This window comes from Branchiostoma lanceolatum, chromosome 1, assembly GCF_035083965.1.
Source record: "Branchiostoma lanceolatum isolate klBraLanc5 chromosome 1, klBraLanc5.hap2, whole genome shotgun sequence".
In the NCBI taxonomy this organism is placed as follows: domain Eukaryota; kingdom Metazoa; phylum Chordata; class Leptocardii; order Amphioxiformes; family Branchiostomatidae; genus Branchiostoma; species Branchiostoma lanceolatum.
In genome coordinates, this window is record NC_089722.1 from 3180823 (window position 1) to 3206997 (window position 26175).

The 26175-nt window shown below is 42.6% G+C and overlaps 4 protein-coding genes across 9 annotated transcripts in view; 1 reads left to right on the forward strand and 3 right to left on the reverse strand.

The window, feature by feature from the left end:
- Positions 1–261: 261 nt before the first annotated feature.
- LOC136429906 (pre-mRNA-splicing factor syf2-like) lies at positions 262–7022 on the reverse strand. Of its 2 annotated transcripts, none has more exons than XM_066420049.1 (7): positions 6730–6813; positions 4847–4945; positions 4275–4400; positions 2355–2472; positions 1450–1540; positions 1049–1147; positions 262–617 (listed from the first exon to the last, which is right to left on the reverse strand). In XM_066420049.1, the coding sequence occupies exons 1-7, from the start codon at positions 6796–6798 to the stop codon at positions 452–454; spliced, it is 768 nt and encodes a 255-aa protein (XP_066276146.1). In that variant the 5' UTR covers positions 6799–6813; the 3' UTR covers positions 262–451. The 2 variants fall into 2 exon arrangements, with proteins under 2 accessions (XP_066276146.1, XP_066276157.1); XM_066420060.1 differs by lacking the exon at positions 6730–6813 and adding an exon at positions 6906–7022 and having other exon boundaries at positions 263–617.
- A 60-nt stretch (positions 7023–7082) lies between these two features.
- On the forward strand, positions 7083–14850 carry LOC136429880 (cytosolic acyl coenzyme A thioester hydrolase-like). Of its 2 annotated transcripts, XR_010754825.1 has the most exons (10): positions 7083–7485; positions 8532–8723; positions 9422–9738; positions 10180–10306; positions 10806–10914; positions 11619–11775; positions 12223–12385; positions 13078–13216; positions 13921–14091; positions 14298–14850. XR_010754825.1 is itself a non-coding variant. In XM_066419976.1 (9 exons), exons 1-9 carry the CDS (start codon positions 7349–7351, stop codon positions 14023–14025), a joined length of 1446 nt encoding a protein of 481 aa, XP_066276073.1. In that variant the 5' UTR covers positions 7083–7348; the 3' UTR covers positions 14026–14850. The 2 variants fall into 2 exon arrangements, 1 of the variants encoding a protein (XP_066276073.1); XM_066419976.1 differs by having other exon boundaries at positions 13921–14850.
- A 299-nt stretch (positions 14851–15149) lies between these two features.
- Positions 15150–22353, reverse strand: LOC136429872 (creatinase-like). Of its 2 annotated transcripts, none has more exons than XM_066419954.1 (10): positions 22222–22353; positions 21156–21316; positions 20649–20791; positions 18989–19187; positions 18468–18735; positions 17726–17874; positions 17066–17180; positions 16699–16780; positions 16299–16461; positions 15150–15817 (listed from the first exon to the last, which is right to left on the reverse strand). In XM_066419954.1, the coding sequence occupies exons 2-10, from the start codon at positions 21307–21309 to the stop codon at positions 15618–15620; spliced, it is 1473 nt and encodes a 490-aa protein (XP_066276051.1). In that variant the 5' UTR covers positions 21310–21316; positions 22222–22353; the 3' UTR covers positions 15150–15617. The 2 variants fall into 2 exon arrangements, with proteins under 2 accessions (XP_066276051.1, XP_066276059.1); XM_066419962.1 differs by having other exon boundaries at positions 21156–21317; positions 22226–22328.
- Positions 22354–23480: 1127 nt separating this feature from the next.
- Positions 23481–26175, reverse strand: part of LOC136429911 (uncharacterized) — a 68219-nt gene continuing 65524 nt past the window's right edge. For all 3 annotated transcript variants that reach the window (XM_066420082.1, XM_066420073.1, XM_066420091.1), the window contains one exon: positions 23481–25608. In XM_066420082.1, coding sequence (XP_066276179.1) covers positions 25451–25608 — 158 coding nt within the window. In that variant the 3' untranslated portion in view covers positions 23481–25450. The remainder of the gene's footprint in view (positions 25609–26175) is intronic.

Sequence of the window (26175 nt, forward strand, 5' to 3'; positions counted from 1 at the left end):
AAGGCGGGCCTCGCAGCTCTTTGTTTTCTTAGTGTAGGGCGTCCAAAAGATGCCCTGACGTCCTGCTAGCTAATAGGCTCCCAGTAGGAGTAACAATATCAGAAAAAGGCAAGCAAACATGGTGGGCACAGTGTCTACACAGCGGTGAATCTCTTCAGGTTTTGTTTGATCTGTCGTGTATTTGCTGTACGCTGAGAAAAAAAAAGAAACTAGACAACCTGTTTTTGCATGGGAAACCCCAAAGAACACCCTGGTAGAACAGGGTTTACAATATTTAGAATATCATCAGAAAAGGAGAAAACATGATGACCATGGCTCTACACAGGTCCAGACCTGTACCTTAACCTCTGTAACCGACTCCTGTACCTGATGTTACGTTTAAGGTACACAGCCATAGTCTAAGAGGTTTACAAGAATATCAGACGATAACAGAACGCCATGGCCGCAGAGTCTACACAGCGGTTCCCCTCTCCAGGTTCTGTTTGATCTCTGCCGTGTACTTCCCGTAGAAGCGCTCCGCCTTCTTGTTGAAGCGCATGTTCCGCTCGTTGATGTAGTCGATGTCCGCATCATCATTGAAGCCGCGCCTTCTGCTGAACTTGGCTCTCTTGTCAATCCTGTAGGGACAAAGGAGTTAGTGTAATTCTAGATTTGTTAATGGTGACTTAATTCTAGTGACTTTCACAGCCACTATCAAAAAAATGTAATCATTGCAAATATTTGATACTCTTCCTGTTGAGGCAAGAACTGAATTCCCGCCGTTAGAATTAAATGCCGTGAAGTACTTCCTCTCCCCCCAACCGCTAGAATTACTGACTACAATATCAAATGGATTTACAGTACTACATAGAGTAGACAGATCCTGACTGTCCATCACAATCAGCAGTTCAACCAACATGGCAATTAGCTGTTTGGTCAATGACAAAGTGGCTGCATGTCTGTCAAATATTTCCATTTGTACAAATTACTACAGGAAAGGGTCGCTGGTCTTACTCTTAGCCTTGGTTAATTATGCTTGTCGAAAAGGAGCCAATGAAATGCCACTCACTGTTTCTCAACATCTGCCACTAGTTTGTCCACCGCCTCCTCAGGGTCCTTCCTCGTTACATCAACCAGAGTGTTCATGTCAGGGTAGAACTTCTCACCCCTGCATACAACAACACAAACATGTATTTCTCATTCCTTGACAAAGACTGGAGATCATCAGTCAAAAATGTACGTACATCAGCTCTGTCCGGATATGCAGCTTGTACTCTTCAGTACAAACCTGGTGTGTTCGCCATTAGGAAGTTTATCGGGCAGGCAATACAAACAAAGAAACAAACAAGACTATTTCTTTGTCACAGTGAATGGATTTTCTTATCAATGAAAGAACAATTCTTTTAATGATTTTGTGTAATAAAAAAAACCCTGATTAATAGACACATGAAGTGTATCTGCAGTGCTCACATTTTCTCCTTCTGTTGCTGGTAGTGTTCCATGTTTGGTTTCATCTTCTTAGTCAGAGCCTGGTACTGTCTGAGTCCCGCGGCTTCATACGCTGTGGGAAAATATAAAGGTACAGTTAATGGCATGAAGATATACAACTTTAATACAGTGCTAAACTTTCTTCCAACACTAAATTAAAGGTATTCATGGATAAAATTTTCAACGACCACTGTCGCCTTCTTCAGGATCAATAATGACCAAACTGGGAGTTATAAACTTCCTGACACGTTTGACCAATTGCTGACGTCACGTATCCGTAAAAATACATGTGTATGTGTCAATAAAGTCAAGTGTCTGTAACTCTCGCGAGTTTTTGTTTGGAAGTGATTGGTCATTATTGATCCTGAAGAACAACAGTGGTTGTTGAAAATTCGATCCGTGAATACCTTAGTGTTGGAAGAAAGTTTAGCACTGTATCATGATTACTACCAACACAGATGAGCTTCCATGATACCACATACTGATACAACTGTTCACTTGGAAGAAGTCATTACGAAATGGGCTCACAGTTGAGACAGAAACCGAGAGGGACCCCCAAGTTGTCGACATGAGCTGGAAGGACATGATAAGGAGGATGGCTGCTGACGGTGCCTGCTGGGCCGACCTAACTACCTCATGTGTCGGACGACACGGGAGCCCTTAAATCTAAGTCTCACCCAATTTTTTTCACTGGGGAACTTGTCTTTCTTAACGAATGAGTGAATCCACTGTTCAAAGTACTGAGTTTGGCCTCTTTCCCATTTTACAGCAAATGGCAGTTACACCAGGGAACTTAGATTTTAAAACCACCGCAAACACTACATTTTCTCCCTACCTCACAATAAACATTTCCCCTTTTAGTATCTATTCACATCATGGAGACTTACTTGAGAATCCAGGATCTGAGTTCTTCTTCTTCTTCTTTCTCTCCCATTTCTCAACCTCCTCCGCTGTCCACTCCAACATGCGTAACCTGTCATAGTCTTCACCCCTCTCTTCAGCCTCCTGCAAACATAACAACAACAACCACACTGGTTAACCTGTTATAGTCTTCACCCCTCTCTTCAGCTTCCTGCAAAACAACAACAACCACCACATTGATTAACCTGTCATAGACCAATGTACTACACTATTTTCAAGATGGGGGAATATGTCTGCAATACTAGCCTGGAGTTCTTCTTAGTGGGAGCGGACGTTTGTAGTGGACTCTAGGTTACTGCAATACTGTAATACTTTGTATAATTTTCTCTTTTTTGTATAATAAAATACAACCTAGCAGAGTAACTATACATGTACTAGTACTTTGGTTTGATCAGAGTGTTTATACTTATACAGTCAAACCTGTCTATAGCGGTCACTCAAGGGACTGGCCAAAACTGGCCGCTAAGAACAGGTGGCCGCTATGGAGAAAATGTCGATTAATTCACCACGAGTGACACATATTTTCAGTACCCACTGAGATACATTTATTCACCGTACAGTACACATGTTAACAGGTAAGGCACATTTTAGAAGTTCGATTGTTGTTCTTTTACTCCTAGTTAGTTAAGAACAAAATACATGTTGCTCAGTTGTCACTTACTGTTCGTTTTCGACCGTTTTCAAACATAAAATCGTGGCGACAATTTTCCTCAGTCTCTTGTTGTGGCTTGTGTTGATCAGCATCTGCCATTATGCTAATAGGGTACTCAGAAGAAGGTCGCTCTTTTGAGGGCTTTTTGTCTTTTCAGAAAATTGCAACAGCCCAAATTTTACATCATAGTAGTATTATCCACATTCATTTTGAAGCCTTTGGTTTAGTTATTATCCTCAGTCATACTTTGCAGCAAAATAAATTTAGTATATTATACCTCCGTAACAGTGGTGTCTTCCGTTGACCTTTATGATGCTACCTATCCAGTTTGTATCAGCGCCATTTTGAAAATTGCGCGAAACACGTTTTGAGCACAATTTGAATGAATTCCCGGTGAAAATGGAAATTGGGCCGGCATTCAAACATTTCACGAACTTACCGCATCAGGTACATGTGTGGGTTGTATTTTCCAAAAGGCTGCCGTAATATTTGTCCAGTCGAAATGCACAGAAATTGTCAATTTTACCACGATGTACAAACGCAAGCCATGTGAAGAAAACTATACTTGACTTCGCGTCAAACCAACCATGGATTTTCTAACAAAGATAAAACATTCTGGTTTTCTTTATTATGATCCTATCCAGTTGAGGCCGCATAAATTTGATAACTGCGTGAAAAAATGAAGATTTTGAACCCGGCGTGCGGTGGCGATGCGGCTTCTACCGGCGCGCCGTGACCGTTATCGGCAGTGTTACTGTACTCGCGGGACCGAAAATCGTCTGGCCGCGACCGCGTTGGACAGGTGGCCGCTATAGCCTAATTTTAATGCTTATGTCAATGGGAAAAATCCAAGGGACCGACAAAAAGTGACCACTATGGGCAGGTGGCCGCTATGCAAAGGTGACCGCTAATACAGGTTTGACTGTAGTAATATTCTTGAAAAAGACAATAAAGTCGAAACCGGTCGAATACCAGTCTCCGCTGTCATTTTCTCAAGAACTACCAATAATATACTTATAGTAATAGTTTATTGCAAATTCATGCCCGTAGGCTAATTGCATGTTGACAACAATGTCGAAATACAGATGTATAGACATTTGTATGCCCGTAGGCTAATTGCATGTTGACAACAATGTTGAAATACAAATGTATAGACATTTGTATGTCCCCTGTTGAAAAAAGGAAGACTTGCTAGCAAATAAAACAAAGCCAAACAAGAATAAATTCTGAGTACCTTTCTTTTTTTCTCATCCTCCTCCTTCCACTCTTCCCTTTTCCTCTTCTGTTCGAAGTTGGCGGGAAGTTTGTTCCGACGATCCTCCTCCACAACCTCCTGGTGGTTCAGCTTCCTGGCCTCATTCTAAAACAAGGAAATAAACGATTTCAAACCTCAAACATACAAACATAACCATTTTCTTTTTGTTTATTTTTTTTATTCATTTATTTATTGGTTTGGCTGTTCAGCACACACAGCCAGGGCTGCCCAACTAGCCTGTGGCTATTACAAAGAGCTAGCTCTACTGATAAGGACACGACATTACAATGGAATTAGACATGAACACTATAAAACACAGCCAAGAAAATAATACAAACACAACCAAATTTAAACACGACCAAGAACAGTAACCCTGTTGGGGGTATACCTCCTTTCCAGAGGTAACAAACATGATCTTCATCTTCCATTTTTTTCCTATGCTCACATTAAGATCAGTTTTGGAATGCAATCCACATAAGCATCACTTGAAATCAGTATGACCTAAGACTGGATTAAAACTAAAGGATTAACATAGCAAGATGACATCTCACCCTCTTGAGACTGAGCTCCTGTAGCTTGGCCATGCGCTGGGCTCTTCTCTCCGCTGCTGACATGGACCCTGAGGAGGACGGCTCTGTGCTGCAAGAAGCCTGAAGAACAGAGCAGTCAGATTACATACACAAGCATGCACACAAACACACACACACACAAACACACACACACACACACACACAAACACACACACACACACACAAAAAAACACACACACACACACACACACACACACACACACAACACAAGCATGTGCTGCTGGAAGCCTGTACAGAACAAGGCAATTAGAGATGGCAGACTTCACCCCTTACACACACACATACGCACAGACTATAACATATAGTTATAGTATAACCTCTTTGCACACACAAAGCCTGAAACAAAGTATAGCTCACCCGAAGCAAACAGACCCTCACACACGTTAAAAGACCACTGCTGTATGTTGTTAGTAATTTTAATTGCCTAAAATTACCATCTCATAAGTCATAGACAGAGGTAGACACAAGGAAAAACAAGAGTCCGTAGGACACAATTCTCCGTGAAGTATTTATAGTATGTACAAGTATTGACCCACACAAATTGCATCTCTGCTCAGTCCAAGTAGTGTTTTAGAGCAAGTAAAGAAAAAGTGTTTGTTTATCTTTTTCTTTCAATACAGGAGTGGTCAACCTGCTGAAAAGTATGTTTTTACAGCATGGTATAGATGGGATCTAGAAATTCCGGGAAAAGTCACAAAGTTAGATCTAACGTTAGATAGCCCCTTTTCAATTATCAACGAACCATTCAGCCTTACAACTAAGATGTATCAGAAATCACAAATATGCAGTAAATCCTCTTTCCACAATTTATTGCAGGCCGGCCTGATCTATAGCTATCAAGCTATTTGCAATAAAAGAGGCTAATTTACATTATCGTAACATTTCACGAAGGTCAAAGGTCACCGGATCTAACCACCCGGAAGTGACACTGGCGCGCGCACTTTTCTGAGAGATATTTCTCAACAATCTTTCATCCCCTGCGTAAACTTTTTACATTGTCACAGCCTCCGTATTATAAACTACAAGTGTGGTGAGTTTGAAGGTCCAGAGATTTCCCATTTTCACACTGTGCGTAAAAGTGCATCGTCCGTCCCGTGCGCACATACTGTATGCGAGTTGCGAGTGGACACGGTATACTTAATACACAGACTGGAGGTCACTGTGCACATGTTCGCAGCTAAAACTCACAATTCCCGTTGCCGCATTGGTATGTAACTTGGTATATCGTTTGCTAGGTTGCGTGTGGTGATGCACGTTGTCTATTTTTCAATGTAACAGTGACTATACGATCACAGCAAGTAAGGAAGATTTATACCCTGTATCTGCCTGAAGTATTCCAGTCATGCATAACGGATTATAACATGGTCCCTATGGCAGGGCAGTGGGACATAGCATTAATTATAGGGGTGCAATAACGATATTGGATTGACGTTTAAAGTAGTTATGGTGTAACAAAGCTATTGTGCATCACCACGCCGAACCAGGCAAACGATATGCCAAGTTACACACCAATGCAACAACGGGATCGTGAGTTATAGCCGCGAACGCGCAAACAAATGCATTCCCAATACTCCCAGAAGGAGGTCATCCTCCTTCCCGGAGTAAAAATCAGTTTTACCCCCCTCCCCCAGTAAGGGTTCGAACAAACTACAGCAGAAGCTGTACAAGTAATAAAATCATTATATAGTACAGTAATTTGGTGGTGGTGGTACAGTACTTTGCAGAGGAAACATGTGGATGTTCCCAAATAAATCCGCGGCGTCACTTCTATAACTATATTTTTTTAGGGTCGGGCATGGAGTGTTTTCAGTTTTCACACAAATTATTTTTCGACTTACAGTTACACGCGCAACATCCTGCCTTTTTACTACGCCACGGTTGGGTCTATACTTGCGGAATTCTGAATATATCATGCTATACGAACTAATGTCACAAAATATGGGGCTAAATATACATAGTTTGCGTCTCGTCTGGCAAATAAGACGATTTTAGGGCAGAAAAATTCGAGTTTCGTACTTACCGACGCCATTTTGATGATGATGATGACGTATGTGTGACGTCACCAGGATGACCCATCGTGTGACGTCACAGGGATGACGCAACTTTTCCCAGCAAATGCCGATGCATGCATAGATGTAGATGAAACAACATGCTGACGATCACTCAACTATCTCATGGGGGGTAAAGACAACCCTCAGTGGAGAAAGGTCCATTCTTTCGAGTCTATTTTAACCTCCTTGATCCTATCAAACTCAAAGGCAGCCACCCCTAAACTCCCAAGATACGCCAAAAAAAAACAGCAATCGAGTAACTGGATATAATTTTGGATGTGTTCCACTCTAGTTTCCAAATACAAATCCAGTTGCCTCCATCGACGCATGCGCTGATAGTTGCGTCACATACAATATACACGCGTGTCTCCCCTCACGCGCACCAGTCTCACAGCGCCCTTGACAGAGCCGGATGATCTCAGATCAGAGGTTTGTCGCAACAGGATTTACGTGTGATTTCTTCGAAAAAGCGCTGACATCTTCACCATCACTGTGCCCCACTCCAGAGCAATTCGGCAAGGATCATCTGAGGAGCAGAGAATCACTAAGGTAAGATCTGGATTATCACTGAGCAAGGACATATATAAGATATAATGTCCTTCCTTGCACTGAGCTAGTGATGTATTAAAGATTGACTATCCTGGCTGTATGTATAATAGTGTCAAATATTAAAATTAGCCAAATTTGCCAGTGAAGTATTAAAGCTCGCGTTTTGCTATTTTTTTTCGGCCAGCGCAGTCAGTCTGAGTCTAATGGAGACTAACTGTTATAATTTGATGATGATGATTCTGCTAAATATAATATTCAAAACGTTTGCCAGGATTGATTTTTTTTTTCATTTTGTCGCAAAATTTGTCAACAATTTGTCCCATTTATAAATGATGCAGGATATTTTATGGTAACTTACACTCTAAAATATACTCTCCAAGCAGAGGTTGATGGGGAAGATTGTGACCTTCTTTAATATGATCATGTCCCGTTTTCTTTCCGCCGATGGGCCCATGGGGCGAACTGAAATAATAATAATAATAATAATCTTTATTGCATGTTCATTCCCCAGGGGGATAAATGCACTGGAGGCCACATGGGGCCATACATGGAGTAGTTGAGAATAGAATAATAAGAATAATGAGAATAACGTTAACATTAATGTCTAATACAATACTAAGCACTATGCTAAATGTCCTACTGTATAACTAGTTTCTAGCGGCTTCTTCTCTCTTTTTAATACATATGGCGACATAATTACATATTTCTTCTATTACATTAACATCTGTGCAAGTATCTAAAAGTATTTTGTTTTGATATTGTCTTACATCTCTTGTAAAGCTGAATTGATTTGAACAATGACTGACGTTCTTTTTCATACAGTACACAGTCTAGTAAGAAATGTATTTCATCTTCAATACGTGAGTTAATATAACGTTACTGTAAAGGGGGAATTATTCACTGGTATTGAATTTCGCTGTTTTAAGTTCGCCGTTTAAAGAATGGAGCAGGCGGGCAGAAGACAGACCAAAATTTTCCTGTGAAGAAGTCACCACGAAAACTGCGAACATTATTTAAAACTGCCGGAAACATTTCCACTTTTACAGTAGTGAAGAAGCACGAGACAACCCTGACGTCATAAGGTCATACGGTCATACGGTCAACGTCCTTACGGTCACTTCCGGTTGCACATCCTCACCAGTTCCACACTCAGCTGGGTGGATGGAGACCATTCTGTTCGGACTCCTCAAGTTGTCACAGCTTCACCGGTCGTCACGCTTCATCCTAGGTAATCGCAGGTAAGCGAGCATCTTCTGAGATTCACACATAAGTCTTATTTGCGTTAAGGATAGATTTATAACGGTCGACGCTCCGCCCCCCTCCCCTCTCTGTGTATGTTTGATGTGACCATGGGTTTAGCCTGGCCATGGGTGCCATCCGATAATAACTACTGGGGCTCCTACACTCGCTACCCTGAATTCAGGGTATCGAATGTAGGAGCCCTGGTAGTACTAGTAATCAGATAATGTGGGTATAGGGTACCTACGATTTATATGATGCCAACAAGTTCTTCCTCTTTCTTTTTCAGACTACCACCTTCAACTTAGTATTATAAAGATTCTGTAGCCTATATACCGTATACTACTTAGGTTCGATCCACTCACACCAGAAAGGACCCCTACTCTTTTCAAAAAGTGTGGTGGGGTCTTAAAGGGTAATGTGCTCAAGGTGTGGGTCTCCTCACACACGGGACCACCATCTAACATCATATCCAAGGGACGTCTCCAACCAAAGCTAGGTACTCATTTCCACCTGAGTCAAGTGAAGAAATCAGTGTTTGTCCAAGGGCACGCCATTTTGCAAGTTGGGTGATTTCAATAGTTACTAAAATATTGCTTGGCAAAGATTTGGGGCCGTTGAACGAAAAGGGAATATGTTCTTATTCTATCATCGTGTTACTTTCATAGATTGACCTGTAAAATATTGTTGTTTGCAGATTTGTTTTTGAGAAGCTTCTCGGGCCTAGTACCACAACAACACACCGTCCCTTTTCCACTAGTGATAGAACCAACAGGAGCAAGATGGCCGCTTGTAGCACGTCGCCAGCCATCGTGAGTCGCATCATGCGTCCTGACGACGCCAACATCTCGGGAAACGTCCACGGCGGGAACATCCTGAAGATGATAGAGGAGGCGGGCATCATCGTCGGGGCGCGCCACTGTAACCGTTACGCAGGGGAGGAGGGCCGGGACCCGTGCGCTCCCAGCCTGGTCAGGATAGAGCGGATGGACTTCCTGCAGCCAATGCATGTAGGTGTGTACATCTTCCTTCCTTCCTTCCTTCCTTCCTTCCTTCCTTCCTTCCTTCCTTCCTTCCTTCCTTCCTTCCTTCCTTCCTTCCTTCCTTCCTTCCTTCCTTCCTTCCTTCCTTCCTTCCTTCCTTCCTAACATCCCTTTCTTTCCTTCCTTTCTTCCTTTCTTTCTTCCTTTCTTCCTTCTTTCCTTCATCCCTTCCTTCCTTTTTTTTCTTTTTCTTTCTTTCTCTTTTCTCTCCCTCTCTTTCTGTCCCTTTCTTTTTCTCATTCTTTCAAACTTCCACTGAAAGCCTTTATTCAAAACATTCATTAAATACTTTTCTCATGCTGTTCTGTAAGACTTGGAAAGGCAATTTTCTAATAAATCTATGCCAGTGTCCCTATTTCCCTTGAACTTGACTACTAATACTAACGTTATATATCCATTTTTGCTCCCCAAGGTGAAGTTGCCCAGCTTCAGGCCGATGTGACCTACACCGGTCCCCACTCCCTGGAAGTCCAGGTTCATGTGTGGGCCGAGAATGTCCTCAAGGGGAGCAAACGGCTGACCAACAAGGCAGCTCTCTGGTATGTTCCATAGAATATCAAACCGTTATTACTCACAACAAATAAGAGTGCTGGTGAAAAGTTTTCAGAAGACATCCACCATCTTTCTTCAGCTCGGAGGGGTAGTCACATGACCTGGGAGTCTGCCTCAAAGGACATGTTAGGGAAGGCAGTGGTGGCCTTGGTTCATGGTTTAAGGGTGGGGAGCAAATCGGATGTGCACCACCTCTTAAAGTTTAACCCCACACTCAAACCATCTGCTGTCTCTGTGGAGGTAGAGATCTTTGATGTTTGGATGCCTTCATGTGTTATCGGCCTCTAAAATAAGGCTCCGAGACTACCTTTCACATTACCTTACCTTAGACCTTAGATCCTCCCGCAACTTTGTTGCATAGGTCAACTTGGCTTCGGATACTTCTCCTCCAAAGGTTGCGGTCTTGTGCGGCTACTGCCATTTCCTCCAGTGAATGTAATCCCAGCTTCTTCCCTTTCACATTAGCTTGACCCTTTTACCCTGTAGGTACGTTCCCGTCTCTACTGTGAGCAAAGGAGTTGCCGAGGTCCCACCGATGATCTACTCATCGCAGGAGGCGGAGGAGGCCGGACAGAAGAGATACGACTACCAGAAGGTGTGCAGTACATTTGTGTATAGTGTATTTTGACCAGTAATATGGCACATATCCATAAGTCCATGTGTTTACAAGTAGATAAAGTATATAACATAATGTAGATAACATAGAGGAAGACCTCAACATACAAGCCGACACAGCAGACAGAGCTGTGCTTGTCGAAAAGAGCTAAAGGAATTTCCCTGCTTCAATGAACCTAGGCCTGTAAAAAACTGTACATAGTGTCTGTCTTCTCTGTCACAACCAGTGGAAGAATATCTCTTCAGTGAGCTAAATTGGATCAAGATAACTTTCCTCTGTCACAACCAGTGGAAGAATAGATCTTCAGTGAGCTAAATTGGATCAAGATAACTTTCCTCTGTCACAACCAGTGGAAGAATAGATCTTCAGTGAGCTAAATTGGATCAAGATAACTTTCCTCTGTCACAACCAGTGGAAGAATATCTCTTCAGTGAGCTAAATTGGATCAAGATAACTTTCCTCTGTCACAACCAGTGGAAGAATATCTCTTCAGTGAGCTAAATTGGATCAAGATAACTTTCCTCTGTCACAACCAGTGGAAGAATATCTCTTCAGTGAGCTAAATTGGATCAAGATAACTTTCCTCTGTCACAACCAGTGGAAGATTATCTCTTCAGTGAGCTAAATTGGATCAAGATAACTTTCCTTTTTTGCTTTTTTTTTAATCTCTCCTTTCTCCACAGGTGCACAGAGAGGAGAATGATCATGTGATGAACAACGTCATCGAGCATCGACCCATGGACCTGGAGGCGGAGCCACACACCGTCCGCTACTCCCAGTCCTCCCTCATCCATCTGGTGAACCCGTCTGACACAGCCATCCATGGATTCGCCACCGGAGGTATCTGTACCTGTATCTGTAAAGCCGGCGTAACACACCAGCTTCTGTATCTGTATAGCCGGTATAACTGCCCATCGGTGTAACATACCAACTTCTGTGCCTGTATAGCCTGTATAACTGCCCATCGGTGTAACATACCAGCTTCTGTATATATCTATCTAGATTTGATATAGCCGGTACAACCACTCTTCAGTTTAACAAACCAGCTTTGCAGGAACGCGGCACGACAGTAGTGGCTTAATATATTACACCGAACAACCTGTCACACCTAACTTTTGCATGTCTAACTGGAAGGGCTCTTTAAAGCTATTTAGTGAGGATGCTCCTACAGATGATGGCAACGAGTTCCTCTCTACGATAGTTCAAGGAAAATACAAATTTTTGAACACATCGATCCTTGGTTGATAACTTTGGTACTTAGACTATTTTTTTGTTCTTATTCTTCAGGTTGCACGTTGAAGCTAATGGATGAAGTTGCGGGCATCACGGCGGCGCGGCATGCCAAGAACCGCGTGGTGACGGCGTCCATCGAGGCAACAAACTTCCATCGCCCGGTACCGAAGGGAAGCCTGATGCACCTCATGGGCAGGATCACCTTCACAAGCAGCAGGTGGGAACGCGGGATCCAAGATCTCATACCTCCTTGAAATATACCTCGCCATCAAATATGTTAGTGATCTTCCCCTTCCTTTCTTCCCTTAATCAATCCCAGCTATCATCCTCCCATAAGACCCTATGGAGACAATTGCTATTTCTTTTTGGGAGCTCAATAATATTCAATGTATTCATCTTTCACATTCATCATTAGGTCACACCAATTAAATTTCTTGGTTAACAGATTTTTATTTTCCAAAAAAGAACTGGGACAGCCTTCTGTTTTCATGAATTTTTTTTTCTAAAATTTTTTTTTGGGGAAAATTAAAATCCGTTTTCCAAGAAATTAAATAGGTGTGGCCTTTCATAATTTTAAAAAGTTCTAGATTTATTGTTTGAAATGTTAACCAGCTGCAGCCTGGTATATTGACTTTGGGTGTATCACATGTTCACAACATGCCTGTTTCTTTTTCTTTTTTTCCCTCCCATCCACTCCCTCGCTCTTAGAAATTAGATTGATATGGCCTTTATTGAAAACTCCTTGAACATGGTAATCTGCTAGGAGGCCCATAATTGACCTTGACCTTCGTCTTCCCAAGATCTACCCTGTGACATACAAAATGAACAGAGAACATTTGTGCAGTTCAGAAAATAGGACTGTCACAGTACTCATAGGTCTGAAGTGACTAATTTCTCCTGCCTGTGCAGAACGATGGAGATTGAGGTAGCCGTGGACCTGGAGAAGATGACCAGCGGGGGCGTGACCAAGGAGCGGGCGGTGACGTCGTTCTTTACGTTTGTGTCACTGGGGGCTGACGGGAAACCCATTCCCATCCCTCCTCTCAAGGTAAGGTGATGTCTGTATGGAAGGTTCTGCATGATATATATACAATGAACGTTAATTTCGTACTTAGCTACCTCTCTCTCTCTCTCTCTATCCAATTTTACGTCTTTTATTCCCCATGATATGGGGGTTGGACGTGCTTACACATGGATGGGGGAGCCCCAGAACTCCTCATCAAGTGCAAGTCTTTTTTGTAGCAAGAGTTTTTACGGCTGGATGCCCTTCCTAACGCCAACCCAAACCCTATTTCTGGGCTTAGGACATGGGAAATATGTGTTAAGTGCCTTTCCCAAGGGCACAACGTCTGGGTCCATGTCCGGACATGTCTGGGTACTTCACTGGAGATTGAACCTGGGTCTCATTGGTTCATAGCCGGATGCTCTGCCACTATGCCACACAGACGCTACCTCTGTAGAAATTTGCCAGTTGGAACCAGTCTGTACCGGTTTGGACTGGCAACTCAAATTTCTAAGGGTCCAGGGGAGGAATGAGTCAGTCGGGCCGTGCGGACATTCTTGAACTGTCTGCACAGGTTTGAAGTGGTCTAGATTAGCGGTCACAACTAGTTATCAGGTTATCAAAGGAAACTAAAAGTTTTGGTTTAGAAGCATTATACTATGTTATGCTAAATGTACCACAAAGTCAAGTTCTCACCCATACAACATAGATTCAGTTAGTCCTTAAACTGTCTATCTATCCCTTCACAGGTAACCACAGATGATGAGAGGTCAAGATTCGAGGAAGGGAAGGGAAGATATGAGAGAAAGAAAGCTGAGAGAGAGACTCACAAGAAGCTTAAGGTGGACACGTGAAAGATACGGATCCCGTCTGTCCATCAAAACTAGCAGTTCAACCGTACAAGAGAGTATACACAATGTATGTAGCTGCACATGTGTACTTGTTGCATTCGGTATGTTTTTGTTTTGATAAGTCATCCTAGTGTAGGTGACAATATTTTTGGTAAAATGTATTTTTGTCAGGCAACAGCTACTGTTGTACCATCTCAAATCAAAAATATATAATACATGTAGCATATAGGACCCACACAAGTAAATTGACTCAGACTTGTGCTACATGTAGGTACATGTAGATGTAAAATGATGATATAAGATGCTGTACCAAATAAATTTGCAAATTGTGTACTATCATTCATAGTGAAGTTTTCATGAATTAACTGGAAAATTAATGTATTTCTCAATGGCCTAATCAGTAAGGGCCAGCTTAATGGTAATGAAAATGTAAATTGTGCAATAGCATCTCGATTGGTGCTGTGTTGATATGAAGCATTCCATAGTTCTGGTACACTGTGCAGGTTATGTTTATGTGTTGTGTGTTTGTGTAGCACCCAGTGTACTATACATGTACATGTATAATTATAGTTTAACACATTAAGTTGGAATGGATTCTGTTAATCATATAGAAACATTGTATCTGTCAGCTTTTACTTAACATTAAGTTATTATCAATGTCAGAAGATCATTAAGTAACATCTTAGACTCAAGAGTATTTTTCTTACAAATGTCATATATATACTGAGGCAATTAGTAGAAATGTATACATGAAACCCTAGTCTTGTACGAGTGTGTGTCAGTTGAAGAGGAGAGAATACAACAGTTGTAGTTGTGTCTCTGAATGTAGCCATTCTCTGGTGTCTTACTTTCCACCTGCCTGCAGCTGGGTTTGTCTGTGTTCAACTTGCTGTTTCTGTTTGCGACCGAGATGTACTTTTGCCAGCATACAACCCAAAAAGGTTAAGAGAATTATGATATACGTTGATGAAAGCTGATATCCAGGTAATAATATACGCCAAAAACAGTTACTCCCCACGAGCAACATTACCTAAAACAACAGGACCTAATTGATTAATTAGCATAAAACCTTGTCTTAATCTAATACTACTTTTCGACAAAACAAGAAATGAATATGTACACATATGTTTTGAATGTAAATGACAATTATGTGCATGAACTTGGTTTATTTACCTTCCTTATCAGCATAACCATTGGACACAAACACGGCGTACTTATGCAAAATAAGATCAGTAAAAAATCCGTGCGATGTTAGGGCGCGTGCGATGTTCGGGCGCCCCCCGTTAACTCTACAAAATAACAAACAGGCGGCCATCTTGGGTTCTTGTTTATAGAATGTTGATACATTGAGTTCGATTTAATGCTGTCTATCACTGCTTATAGATGTCTATCTATATCAGCAAATTTATAGGAAATATTAATGAAGCTTATAAAAAACACACTCTCACATTTAATGGGCAAACAACTGGTCAGTTAACGGACATTAAAAACCTGTAGAATGGGGTCAATATGGGAAAATAATGACCCGTAAATGGAGCCTTCTGACTGGTCAACGACATCTGGCTATATGATAATGCCGTATAAAGTCGACATAGCTATTTCTTGATGATGTTGTGTTCAGGACCGAAGGGGAAGCCTGTGATGTCCTCCGCCCCGTCTTCCGTCACCACTAGGATGTTGTGCTCACGGTAGCCGCCCGCTCCGGGCATGCCCTCGGGAATCATGATCATCGGCTCCATGGACATGACCATCCCGGGCTCGAGAACGGTCGGGATGTCCTCACGCAGCTCTAGTTCTGGGAACAAGAATAGTAGGAAGAAGATTTACTATCAGAAGTGATTCAGAATCAGATCGTTGAAACCTACACAGGGATCGCGCCAAAACTACCCTCTCACTAATACTACAGTTGCGTATCTTTTGCCATGCTATAAGAATATACAAGTTCCCTTTTCCAAGGTAAATCAGTCAGTTTGGGAAGTTATGCCACAACAAACGGTACCGTCCTTGTTGCTGAAGTTGTTTATGTCCGAATACATAAGACAAGCGTTATCTGTCACTGAAAATAATGACGTTGCATATCCAGAACACTAGATATCAAAACTGGCAGAGCTATAGCAAGCAGCTTGGGGGTCCAAATCTAATCATTTTGAGGTATCATCAAGACCTACCAACTAGTACCGAGAGAGAGAGAGAGACAGACAGACAGACAGACACATGCTCCCGAAAACATAACCTTCTAGTTGAAGGTAAAAAAAGTGTGATCTCTCGGTTCATACCTGCTTCCCTGCCGTAGTAATGGCAAAGAGATCCGAAGGAGTGTCCGTAGCCGAAGCTGCGGTACTGCAGCAGGCCGTGTTCTCGGTACATCTCGTTCAGCTCAGTGGCTATGTCACAGCAGCGCGCTCCCGGGCGGATGAGCTCTATGCCTCGACGGTGTACCTGGTAGCCACAGAGGTGGGAACAACGGTAGAGAGGGGAAAGTTAGTACACAAAGAGAAGTACATTTGCAAACTATACTATGGACATTCACAGATGATTATAGACGGCAGAACTTTGATGAAGGTAAGGTGCATGCACGAACTCGTATACATGTATGAGTTTTATTGCAAAAACTCCTTCTGCCAGTTGGAATCGTTGGGTCTGCTTGGAGACTACAGATGGCGGCCCGAGACTTACTTGACAGTTGATCTCCCACAGAGCGAGGTGAGCGTCGGAAGCGTGGTTCAGGAACATGTTCCTCTCCAGGGCGGCGTAGTACCTGACGTAGATACAGAGATGTCAACTTCACGTTAACAGTTTTTACGGGATGTGCTGAAGTTAATATTCTAATAGCATGAAATTTGGTAATTGTTTATTGTAGGTAAGCCCGTGCCCCGTAGGGTCCACCAAAGAGTCCAATATCTCATAGATTGTAGCTAGAGCTTGATTGACGTCTTTCGGCTTCATGTCGACTTTTAAATACCCAAAGTGAGTTCTGGTGAATCGTAAAATCGGCGATTTCCAAAAGCGAATTTTCTTTTTTTTAAGTCAAAGAAATTCATACCCAGCAATCATGGGGAAGGTGTTGACTGACAGAATGTCCCCACTGCGCACGCGTCGTGACGTCGGAGGGTTGTGTCCCCCGTCAGTGTTGACCCCTGACGAGATCCAGGCCCAGGCTGAGGGGGGATTCAAAAGGGTCAACAAACTCAGTCTTGACAATTGGAGGTTAAGATCTAATCTCCAAGCAGATCCACGCCGGGCGCGAAAATCGTAGTATGCTGGCCAGAGAAGGTCCAGTCAGCCAGAGAGGGTCAAATCAGCCCGGCTGACTGGACCTTCTCTGGCCAGCATACTACGATTTTCGCGCCCGGCGTGGATCTGCTTGGAGATTAGTTAAGATCTTCTAACATTAACATGCTAAATAACTTTGCATGATACCCTGGCAATTATACATTATCATATGCAAATCTATTATAGGTCTAAGTTTAACCAGCCAATGCAATATGGTGGCCTTGACGTCACATGCAAACACCCTATTCTCCAAGCAGAGGTATTTCGGTCGAGTAGGGCAGGAGTGTCCGGGATTTTTAACGTCTCTCTACCTTCACGGAAGAGACGAAGGGAGAGAGACGTTAAAAATCCCCAACACTCCTACCCTACTCGACCGATACCTCTGCTTGGAGAATGCAAACACTCTATAAAAAAGTAAGTTTGTACTGACTGTTCAGGAGTTCGCTATGTGGGTAGGTCCTGGCCACTTCTCGTATCATGGTGCTCGTAGCGCGGTTCGCCAGCTCGTACTCAGGCACGCCCTCCCTTAGCGCCTCCACCACAGCCCAGCCGCCCAGGTCAGCAATACGTGCGCCCTCCCTGTACCAACCCACAGCGAGAGGGGACCACAGATACAGCAGTGTGGGAAATGGGGTGGGCACGGGAGAAAACAATACAAACAATTACTACGCATATTTACCGGTGCAATGGCCTAATGGGTAGAGTGTTCGCCTTGCATGCGGTAGGTCGTGAGTTCGAACCCCGGCCGGGTCATACCAAAGACTCAAAAAATAGTACATACTGCTTTCTCTGCTTAGCACTCAGCATTTGGGAAAGGGTATGGAAGTTAAACAACACAACACTACCAGTGGACTAGCCCCCTGCGTAGTGACTTGCACCAAGGATAACCTCCTTGCTTGCACAAAGTTGTGTGGCCCAGGGCTGCAGAAACGGAGATGGGCACCGCCTTATGCACCTTCGGTGCGGGGAGAACTTTTTAACTACGCATATTTGTACAGCCATGCATAGGTTGTATCATTTTAATCGAAGTTTCAACTTCAATATGACTATTATCATTAGTTAACACATGCCACAATTTTGACATGAGAAAGTACATTAGAAGCTATAAAGAGAATTGAAAGTCTACAACTGGATAAATGAAATGAAATTTAAACTGGATGCGACGTACGCACCTGATGAGTGAGATTTCCTCTTCGGACTTCTTCATGCGCATGCGCATGGTGGGCTTGCCTATGTCTATTTTCTGCATGTCGGGTACGGCCTGGTTCAGCTTGGTGAAGCCCTCTAGCGTCATGTGGTCGAACTCCACGCCGAGCGTCATGAGGCCTTTCCCCGCCAGCTCTGTTTGGACCGCGTGGTAGAAGTTGTCGCCCTGCCAGTCGGTGTAAGCGACGTTCTCGCCGATTTGCGTTCTTCTCCAGGGTTGGCCGCCGTCGATGGCTGCAAGGTTTCAAGAAATCAAGTTAGAACTCTGCTGTCAAAGTTTCAAGTTTCAGGCTAACAGGATTGTGAAAGAAATGTCCAGAAATTCTGTTTACTTTTAGCTTCTGATAACTAAAAAAGGACCTGGCATTGACAAAATCCATGTCACAGTTAACCCACCAGCATGGCAGACAATACCTACGTCATAGTCACGTGAGAGCAAGCATCCTATTGCATTCTGGGAAAAATTATTTTACCGGATGTGACGTACCTGAGGATATGGAGATCACGTTGTCCATGGTGACGACAAGCCCGTAGGGCCGTCCGAAGGCGCAGTACATAAAGTCGCAGTAGTAGTTAATGTTGTGGTAGGAGGTGAAGAGGACGACGTCTATTTTACTGGTGTTCATGAACGTGCGCAGCAGATTCAGCCTCCGCTGGAGCTCCTCCACGGAGAATGTAGGCTGGACCTGCGGGAACGACAGATGACTAATAAACTTGTGGACGTACCGACTGATAAGTATCTAATGCCAGCTCAGAAGAGGACTAGAAATAGTCATGCTTTTAAGTACCAGAGTTATCAGCCAAGGATTGATGTGTTCAAAAATTCGTATTTCCCGAGAACCGTAGTAGAATGGAACTCGTTGTCATCAAGTACTGTAGAGCTTCATCACTAATTAGCTTTAAAGAACGGTTGCAGTCAGATATGCAAAGACTAGGTGTAACAGACCGTTCGGTGTAATATGACCAGCTGCTGCCGCGCCGCGTGCCTGCAAAGCTGGTGTGTTACGCCTAACATGCCGGACGTTCTGTCTGTATCTGTATCTGTATCTATATAGCCGGTATAACCGCCATTGATCTCTGGTTAGTGTCATTCTCCTACGCAGAGCGTCGCCCGTAGCCAGTACAATATACCTTGTGGAGGGTCTGCCAAAAATATTGTACAGGCCATGCGCCACGGAAGAGGTTTCGACTTTTGTGGGCGTCGTCTCTAACCAACTGTCAGCCAATCAGAGAATCGGCTTTATCTAAAGAAAACATTTAGGCCATTGGTTGACAGCCGGTTAGAGGCCACGCCTACAAAAAAGAACCCTCAGCCTCGTTTAGCGTAACCATCCTTTGAAGGTACATGTATAATGTATAGGTCTCGGGCGAGGCTCTGCTTAGGAGAATGGTTAGTGAGCGTCATGCAAGTAATAAATTGTGTTCTTAGCAAATTTTACATCTACAAAACAATTGGCTACGTACTAAGAATGGCGCATGAAACTTCTTCGAAGATGAAAAACTAGTATGCGACCATTCCCTGTAAGACCTAACTAAATCTCTATATACTATTTGGTTCGGTGAATATATGTTTTAAGTAAGAGATTTTTCAGGGTGAGAAATATGCTGGTTGTTCCGCTGTCACGTCAAGGCCCGATGTCAAGTCAACTTTATGCCTCCGCCAAATATTTGCCCCAACACTGCTTGGGCATTTCCAGTTTACATGAGGGGAGATTAGAGCGTCACATTTGTGGGGCGTGGTACGTAATTTTCAAGCAGAAGTCTGACCGTGTTTTGGGCGAAGGGGTCGCGCCATGGAGACATACATGTATGGAGGCTAACGCTAACCCCAACGCTAGCAACAGAGCAGAAAACTGGCTCCTCACTGGCTACTACTAATGTTTGGGTCACATTTCCAATCCGGGGCCCGGTCGGGCAGTCTTTGAGAACGTAGTAATATGATAGAAAAGACAACGAAACGCACAAAACGTACGAAAACTCATCAAGAGCATAGCTTGGGTATATCTATTGATATACACTTTGATTTTTCGTTTCCGCAAACAGCCCGGTCGGGCCCGGGGCGGGAAATGTGACCCTAGCATAAGCCGCACAATTCCAATGGCATTCGAAGATCGTTGATAGATAATTATGCTTGCTGTGTACTTTACCTTCTGGCCGTTCCTCCTATCGACGAGTCGGGGCATCAGGTCGTCTGTCAGCTGCTGGAACCGGGAGGCGTCAACCTGCTGTTTTCCGACGGGCGCCGGGTCGTGCGCATGTGCGGGGTGTGATTTCAGGTCCTGCTTGGTGCCTACAACATCGAGTAAAACAATAAGATTTCCCACTCGCTCGCTCTACATGTATTCCTCTTTTACTTTCCCTCTCTCTCTCTTTCTCTCTCTCTCTCTCTCTCTCTCTCTCTCTCTCTCTCTCTCTCTCTCTTTCTCTCTCTCTCCCTGTACAATACCTAGAATTCTTGTAGACCGCACACAATACTAAAACATTGTGCTCGCCCCTGAGCTTCGCCAAAAATAGAGAAAGAGATACACACTCCCTCACACACATGTACACTCACGCATACACACGCCCATACCCACACACATGCACATACAATAACATATACGTACATATAGACGTAGACATAGACATAGACATAGACATGCAAACATACTCACCAAGACTTGTCATTAATGGCGACCGCGGCCCCTGGCCTGCCTCGAAATGCTGACATCTTGCAATAAGTGCAGGTACTGCAGCTGTCAGCTTCTGTAAGTCGGCCAAGCCTTTCTCACGGAGAACCCGGGGACTTGATGCCAGTATCTTCCACATGTCTGTCCTGTAACGGTAAATGTATTGGCAATGAACGTAAGAAGTCTGAGGCCAGGCACAGCTGCTGCAACAGAACTGTCTGGTAACAGTGGTACCTGACCTACTGACAGAGGTATAGAGTCGTTGAACCCTAGTATCATTTGTGACAAGTACAAAAAAACCCCTCAAAGACAAAGTAGATTTTAAATAATCTCCAAGCAGATATAACGGTTGCAAAGATCGTATCCAACTGACAAAATGAGTTTTTATTGCAACCTCGGGTTGTTTAGCACTTTACTATGTTTTGTTGGTTATTATAATTTTAACATTAGGTTTTAAAAACGCGTCGAGACAACCGTGATTATAAAACCTCAACGAGTGACCTGCAGAATTTCAAAATTTCCGTAAAATTTGAGACGAAATATTTGGCAGTGAAACATGATTTATTTCTCACATCTTAAAAAGTTTCTGTTCTGTTTGCTGATATGATCTATGTCAGTTTTTGGGCTTGGGCCGAGTTGTTCTAAGTTGTCCTAAATGGCTAGCTATAGGGGCCGAGTTGTTCCAGGTGCCGAGTTGTCTTGATACCACACATTTCGACTAAAATTCGTGGTGACCCGTGGTCCTAAAAGGTATCAGGACAACTCAGCCCATTTCCAACTCGGCCCATCACAAATCTGGTCAACTCGATTTTAATACAGGCCACGTCTTTTGGTCAGACAACTTGAAACTGTTGACTTTGAGGTTTTGGGGCCGAGTTGACTAGGGAGATGGGCCGAGTAGACTGGGCCGAGTCGTCCGACATCCGTCCTAAAATGCACAAGCAACAGCGAAAACTTGCGAAACAAATAGCTAACAAAAAAATGATACGCTTCGACTGGGGTCGCCGGTAAGAAAAACATACAGACACCATAAGACAGACTTAGTACGTACCCTGTTCCTGGCTTGTCAGATCACGATGTGCGTTGCGTCTGAAGATTTCCAAACGAAGTAATGAAAAAGCACAGACGAGGAGCGAAATATATACTCTTTCGCACTGCAATTATATGCAAACGATTAAGACTAGATAACGTTGATTGGTTGGTACAGCAGTTGTCTTTGTAGTAGTCTTTAATCGTTTTGTGTCTTGGCTGGTGGAAGATCGCTTTGTGCGGTTAGACAACTCACAGACAACGTTTATTAAGGCCAGTTCATGACACATTCCGACAGTTAACTGGTGTGGGGGCTAAGATGTAACTAGGAATTCAAACATACTCGCAGCCCTCACGGGTTCACAGAGATATTGATTAAGTCATTTCATTTCTTTTTAATTTCATTTTCCAAGGGTCGACATATCGCCACAAGGGTGGTTTTCAATGTGCCCTGCAGGCATACATAATCCAAAACAAACTGAAGTAACAAAATATAATACAAAGGTACAAACAAACTTAGGTACAATAATGATAAAAACGTCACATTGCACGTGCGTTCTAGCTACGAACGTGCAAACAAAGGCATTTCCAATACCCCCGTCAGGAGGTCATCCTCCTTCCCGGAGTAATAAGTGGACGATGAAAACGACAAAGGAGAGTGTCAAAGATTGGCTCTTTCTTGTATCATTAAATCTTTGGCTAATGCATTGAAATATAAGCCATAATCCATTCAAGAGACTTCGAGAGATCTTGTGTTATAGTTATGTAGATGTAGATCTGTCCTTAGTCACTGACGAAAGATAGCGGATGCTGTCTGAAACGTGTTTCAAAATTTTATCCAGTTGCTTGAGTAACTATTTTTGGCGTATCTTATTACCTGGATGTATAACCTTCATCAACGTATATATATTAATGTTTGTACTCACCATTGGCAGCCACCAGGCTACAGTTGGCCGCCTGGTCCCTGCAGGACCCCGCGTAGTTCTGACAGGCCTCGTCGTCCTTCTGCTGCAGCCCGCACTTCCACGGCTGGTACCCGCACTCCGTCTCCGAGTAGCTGCAGTCCTTCCCTGGCAGATATTCAATTTAACATATCTATTTAGTATTTTAAAAGGATGTCACATTTTGCAGACTGAGGTGCTTGTGAACTATGATTCAAGAGATGCATCAGCGCTGATTATAGCTGATGATTGATTGATTGATTGATTACCAAACCGAGTTATGATACACACCTTGGACTGGCACATTCACCCTTTATCATGGACTCACAATACTAATTCATCTGTTTTTCCATTTTATTCTTTTTTTTTTCAAATTACACTTACTCTAGTTACATGTACATGTGACACATCTGTGGAACTTGTGTAAGTGACACTGATTCACTATACATTTAGAGCTGTGTTTTGAATTGCTAACGCTACAAACATGTAACAAGCAATGATGGAAAACGCATTAACTGACAAAGAGTGTGATTAATATCATTTAGATTTTGCAGCAAATAGCACAATACAATGTAACAAAATGTTTTTAATAAGCTTTTAATTATAATATATTCAAAGAACGCCCAAAAAATCAATTCTGATAGCTTTAAACACAATGTACTGAATTTGTAGCATTACATTGCATGTGATGAACAATTGTTCAAACAAGGTGAAACTCATCCAACTTTTATAGCAAGAAACAACTGTCTTGTCTGGAAGTCAACCCTGCTTGGTTACACCATCTAACTCCCTACTCTTGTATCCTTCTCTGCAGTAGTAGCCTCAGTTACAGGCCTTCTAGAAGCAGCTGTGTTAATTTTTGGGGGGCGCTGATACGCATATAGGCCGTCTCTGCACCTCTAGAATTAGGACTCCCCAAAAATAAACGAAACTGCAAAGAAGGCTACTAATCAGTAGTCAATCCACAGTTCCACACCAAGAAGTAGAGATTACCTTTCATATTCTAAATAACATAATATGTACCATCACCACAGACCAGTTATTAATCATACATGTACATGATACACACTGTACACATCAACATTATTCAGATTCAAATGCATTGCTTCATAATCATCTAACGTTACATAATAACACAATCATGTAGAATAACGTTTCAATTCTTCTCAGCTCACCTTTTTTATCGTTTGCTTTCAAACATAACGACCAAGCAAATCTAGAAGCATTGATGAAACCCAAATATGAGTCACCAGACTTTACTAACTTATCTACAGAAAGGTAAAGAGGTTGAGGATGAAGCATAATGCTTTTTCGTTACCTACAGTGTACTGTACAGTTAACACATACCTACAGATGTTCGGTGGAGAGTAGTCATTGTAATGTTGTCGTTTAAGTGCTGCATACACCATATATGCAATGTCTACGCACATGTACAATGATTGTTCACAAGCATGACATACAGCTTTTCTATGTATATCTACATATCCATGGAAGTCTAGTATATAGAGTGTGCACTAAGCATAATCTATATATACTACTACTAGTCTCACTAGTAACATTGAACAATGTTAACTATGAACAATATAGTACAAGTACTGACTGATAAAGTACAAGTAGTTTTAGTCGTGTGCTTGTAAGTTTAAGTTGACATCTCACTTCGACCAAACTGAGACATTAGCATAATACTTTCTGAACATTCTACTAACAGTAGATCTTAACTACTAGTAATACATTGTCCTTTATCTGTATGTCTACCTTAACTTGTATCCCCAACAACAAAGTCAGGTCAGAAAACTAGGTACATGCACTAGTTACACTATACATGTAAGTAGGAATCTTATCAATTAAATCATTGATGTGCAGTGAGAAATCTTAAAACAACAAAGAGATTCATGTATCCATATACAAAATGAAATTTGCATGATTTAACAAATAAATTGTTATCCGAAGCAACTTAACGTATAATGAATCAGATATCTTTGGGACAGTTCAATTTCCAGATTTGTTTCTTCAACCTTAATCTAGAGTTCTTCAACATGAGATGGTGTCCTTCTGGAGTATCCATTATACAAATGAAATTTGCACTGAAGCAACTTCTGTTCTGTTTATTCTGCTTATTTTATCTATTTCTGTTTATTTATTCTGCAACTTTACAGATGATATGTCTAAGACATTTCAATCCTGACATTTGTTCTTTAACAGCAGATGGTTTCCTCCTCTGAAACAGCTTGTTATCCGAAGCAATTTCACTAGTAACTTAAGATATCTTTGAGACAGCTTCATTTCTTCCTCTTCCTTAGATAGAGTCTTTTAACAGCAGATGGTTTCCTTCTTGATTTTGGTTGCCGTGACAACGCCCCCTGGCCCGGCCAATGACGTGAAGCCCATGAGGTCAAGGTCGATCTGTCTGGCTGCCTGCCGACCCTCTGAGATGGCGGTTACCACAAGGGATTGGCCGCGCCGACAGTCTGCAACAAGAAATTAAACATGATCATTCTAGATTCCACCGTATAATATCTAGTTTTTGTGACTTTCTTTCATTTGTAATCAGCATTTAAGCTTTATCGTGCACTATACATCTAATTGTTAAGTCTCAAGCCACCATGCAGGGTGTCCCGAATGGAGGTCATTGATGTTGCCAGGCAGACGAGCTGTCTATGGATTTGACTAAGGCTCACATTTGTAGCCAAGCACACCGGTTCATTCCCACTCTTCTCAATACGTGTATTGGGTTCTTTTACATGCCGAGGTTTGACACTTGAGGTCTACACACAGGGCTGCCAGCTTTACGTCACCATCGGAAATGTCCTAGCCTGCACATCTCAATACTTTAATTATTGATTTCTTAATGGTAACCTAATTTTAGCTACTTAAATGGTAACTAGTCAACCACTAAAATGTCATCATCGCAAATATATGTCATGCACTAACATTTGGGACAGTGATGTTTGCTTCCACTGTAAGTTAAAATTACTCCCTTTCCCCCGAACAGCTAAAATTACCAACCGCAATATAAAATGTATTCACAATGTACT

Excerpts from the sequence above, each read along its gene's own strand:
- LOC136429906 (XM_066420049.1), bottom strand. The coding sequence starts at position 6,798 with ATGATATATTCAGAATTCCGCAAGTATAGACCCAACCGTGGCGTAGTA. Across the intron at positions 4,946-6,729 it reads AAAGGCAGGATGTTGCGCGT|GCTTCTTGCAGCACAGAGCC; the intron begins GTAACTGTAAGT and ends TCTGTTCTTCAG. Across the intron at positions 1,541-2,354 it reads CTCAGATCCTGGATTCTCAA|CGTATGAAGCCGCGGGACTC; the intron begins GTAAGTCTCCAT and ends ATTTTCCCACAG.
- LOC136429880 (XM_066419976.1), top strand. The coding sequence starts at position 7,349 with ATGATCTCAGATCAGAGGTTTGTCGCAACAGGATTTACGTGTGATTTC. Across the intron at positions 12,386-13,077 it reads ATCACCTTCACAAGCAGCAG|AACGATGGAGATTGAGGTAG; the intron begins GTGGGAACGCGG and ends CTGCCTGTGCAG. Across the intron at positions 13,217-13,920 it reads TTCCCATCCCTCCTCTCAAG|GTAACCACAGATGATGAGAG; the intron begins GTAAGGTGATGT and ends ATCCCTTCACAG.
- LOC136429872 (XM_066419954.1), bottom strand. The coding sequence starts at position 21,309 with ATGTGGAAGATACTGGCATCAAGTCCCCGGGTTCTCCGTGAGAAAGGC. Across the intron at positions 19,188-20,648 it reads ATAGGAGGAACGGCCAGAAG|GTCCAGCCTACATTCTCCGT; the intron begins GTAAAGTACACA and ends TCGTTCCCGCAG. Across the intron at positions 17,181-17,725 it reads ACATAGCGAACTCCTGAACA|CCTGGGCCTGGATCTCGTCA; the intron begins GTCAGTACAAAC and ends ATCCCCCCTCAG.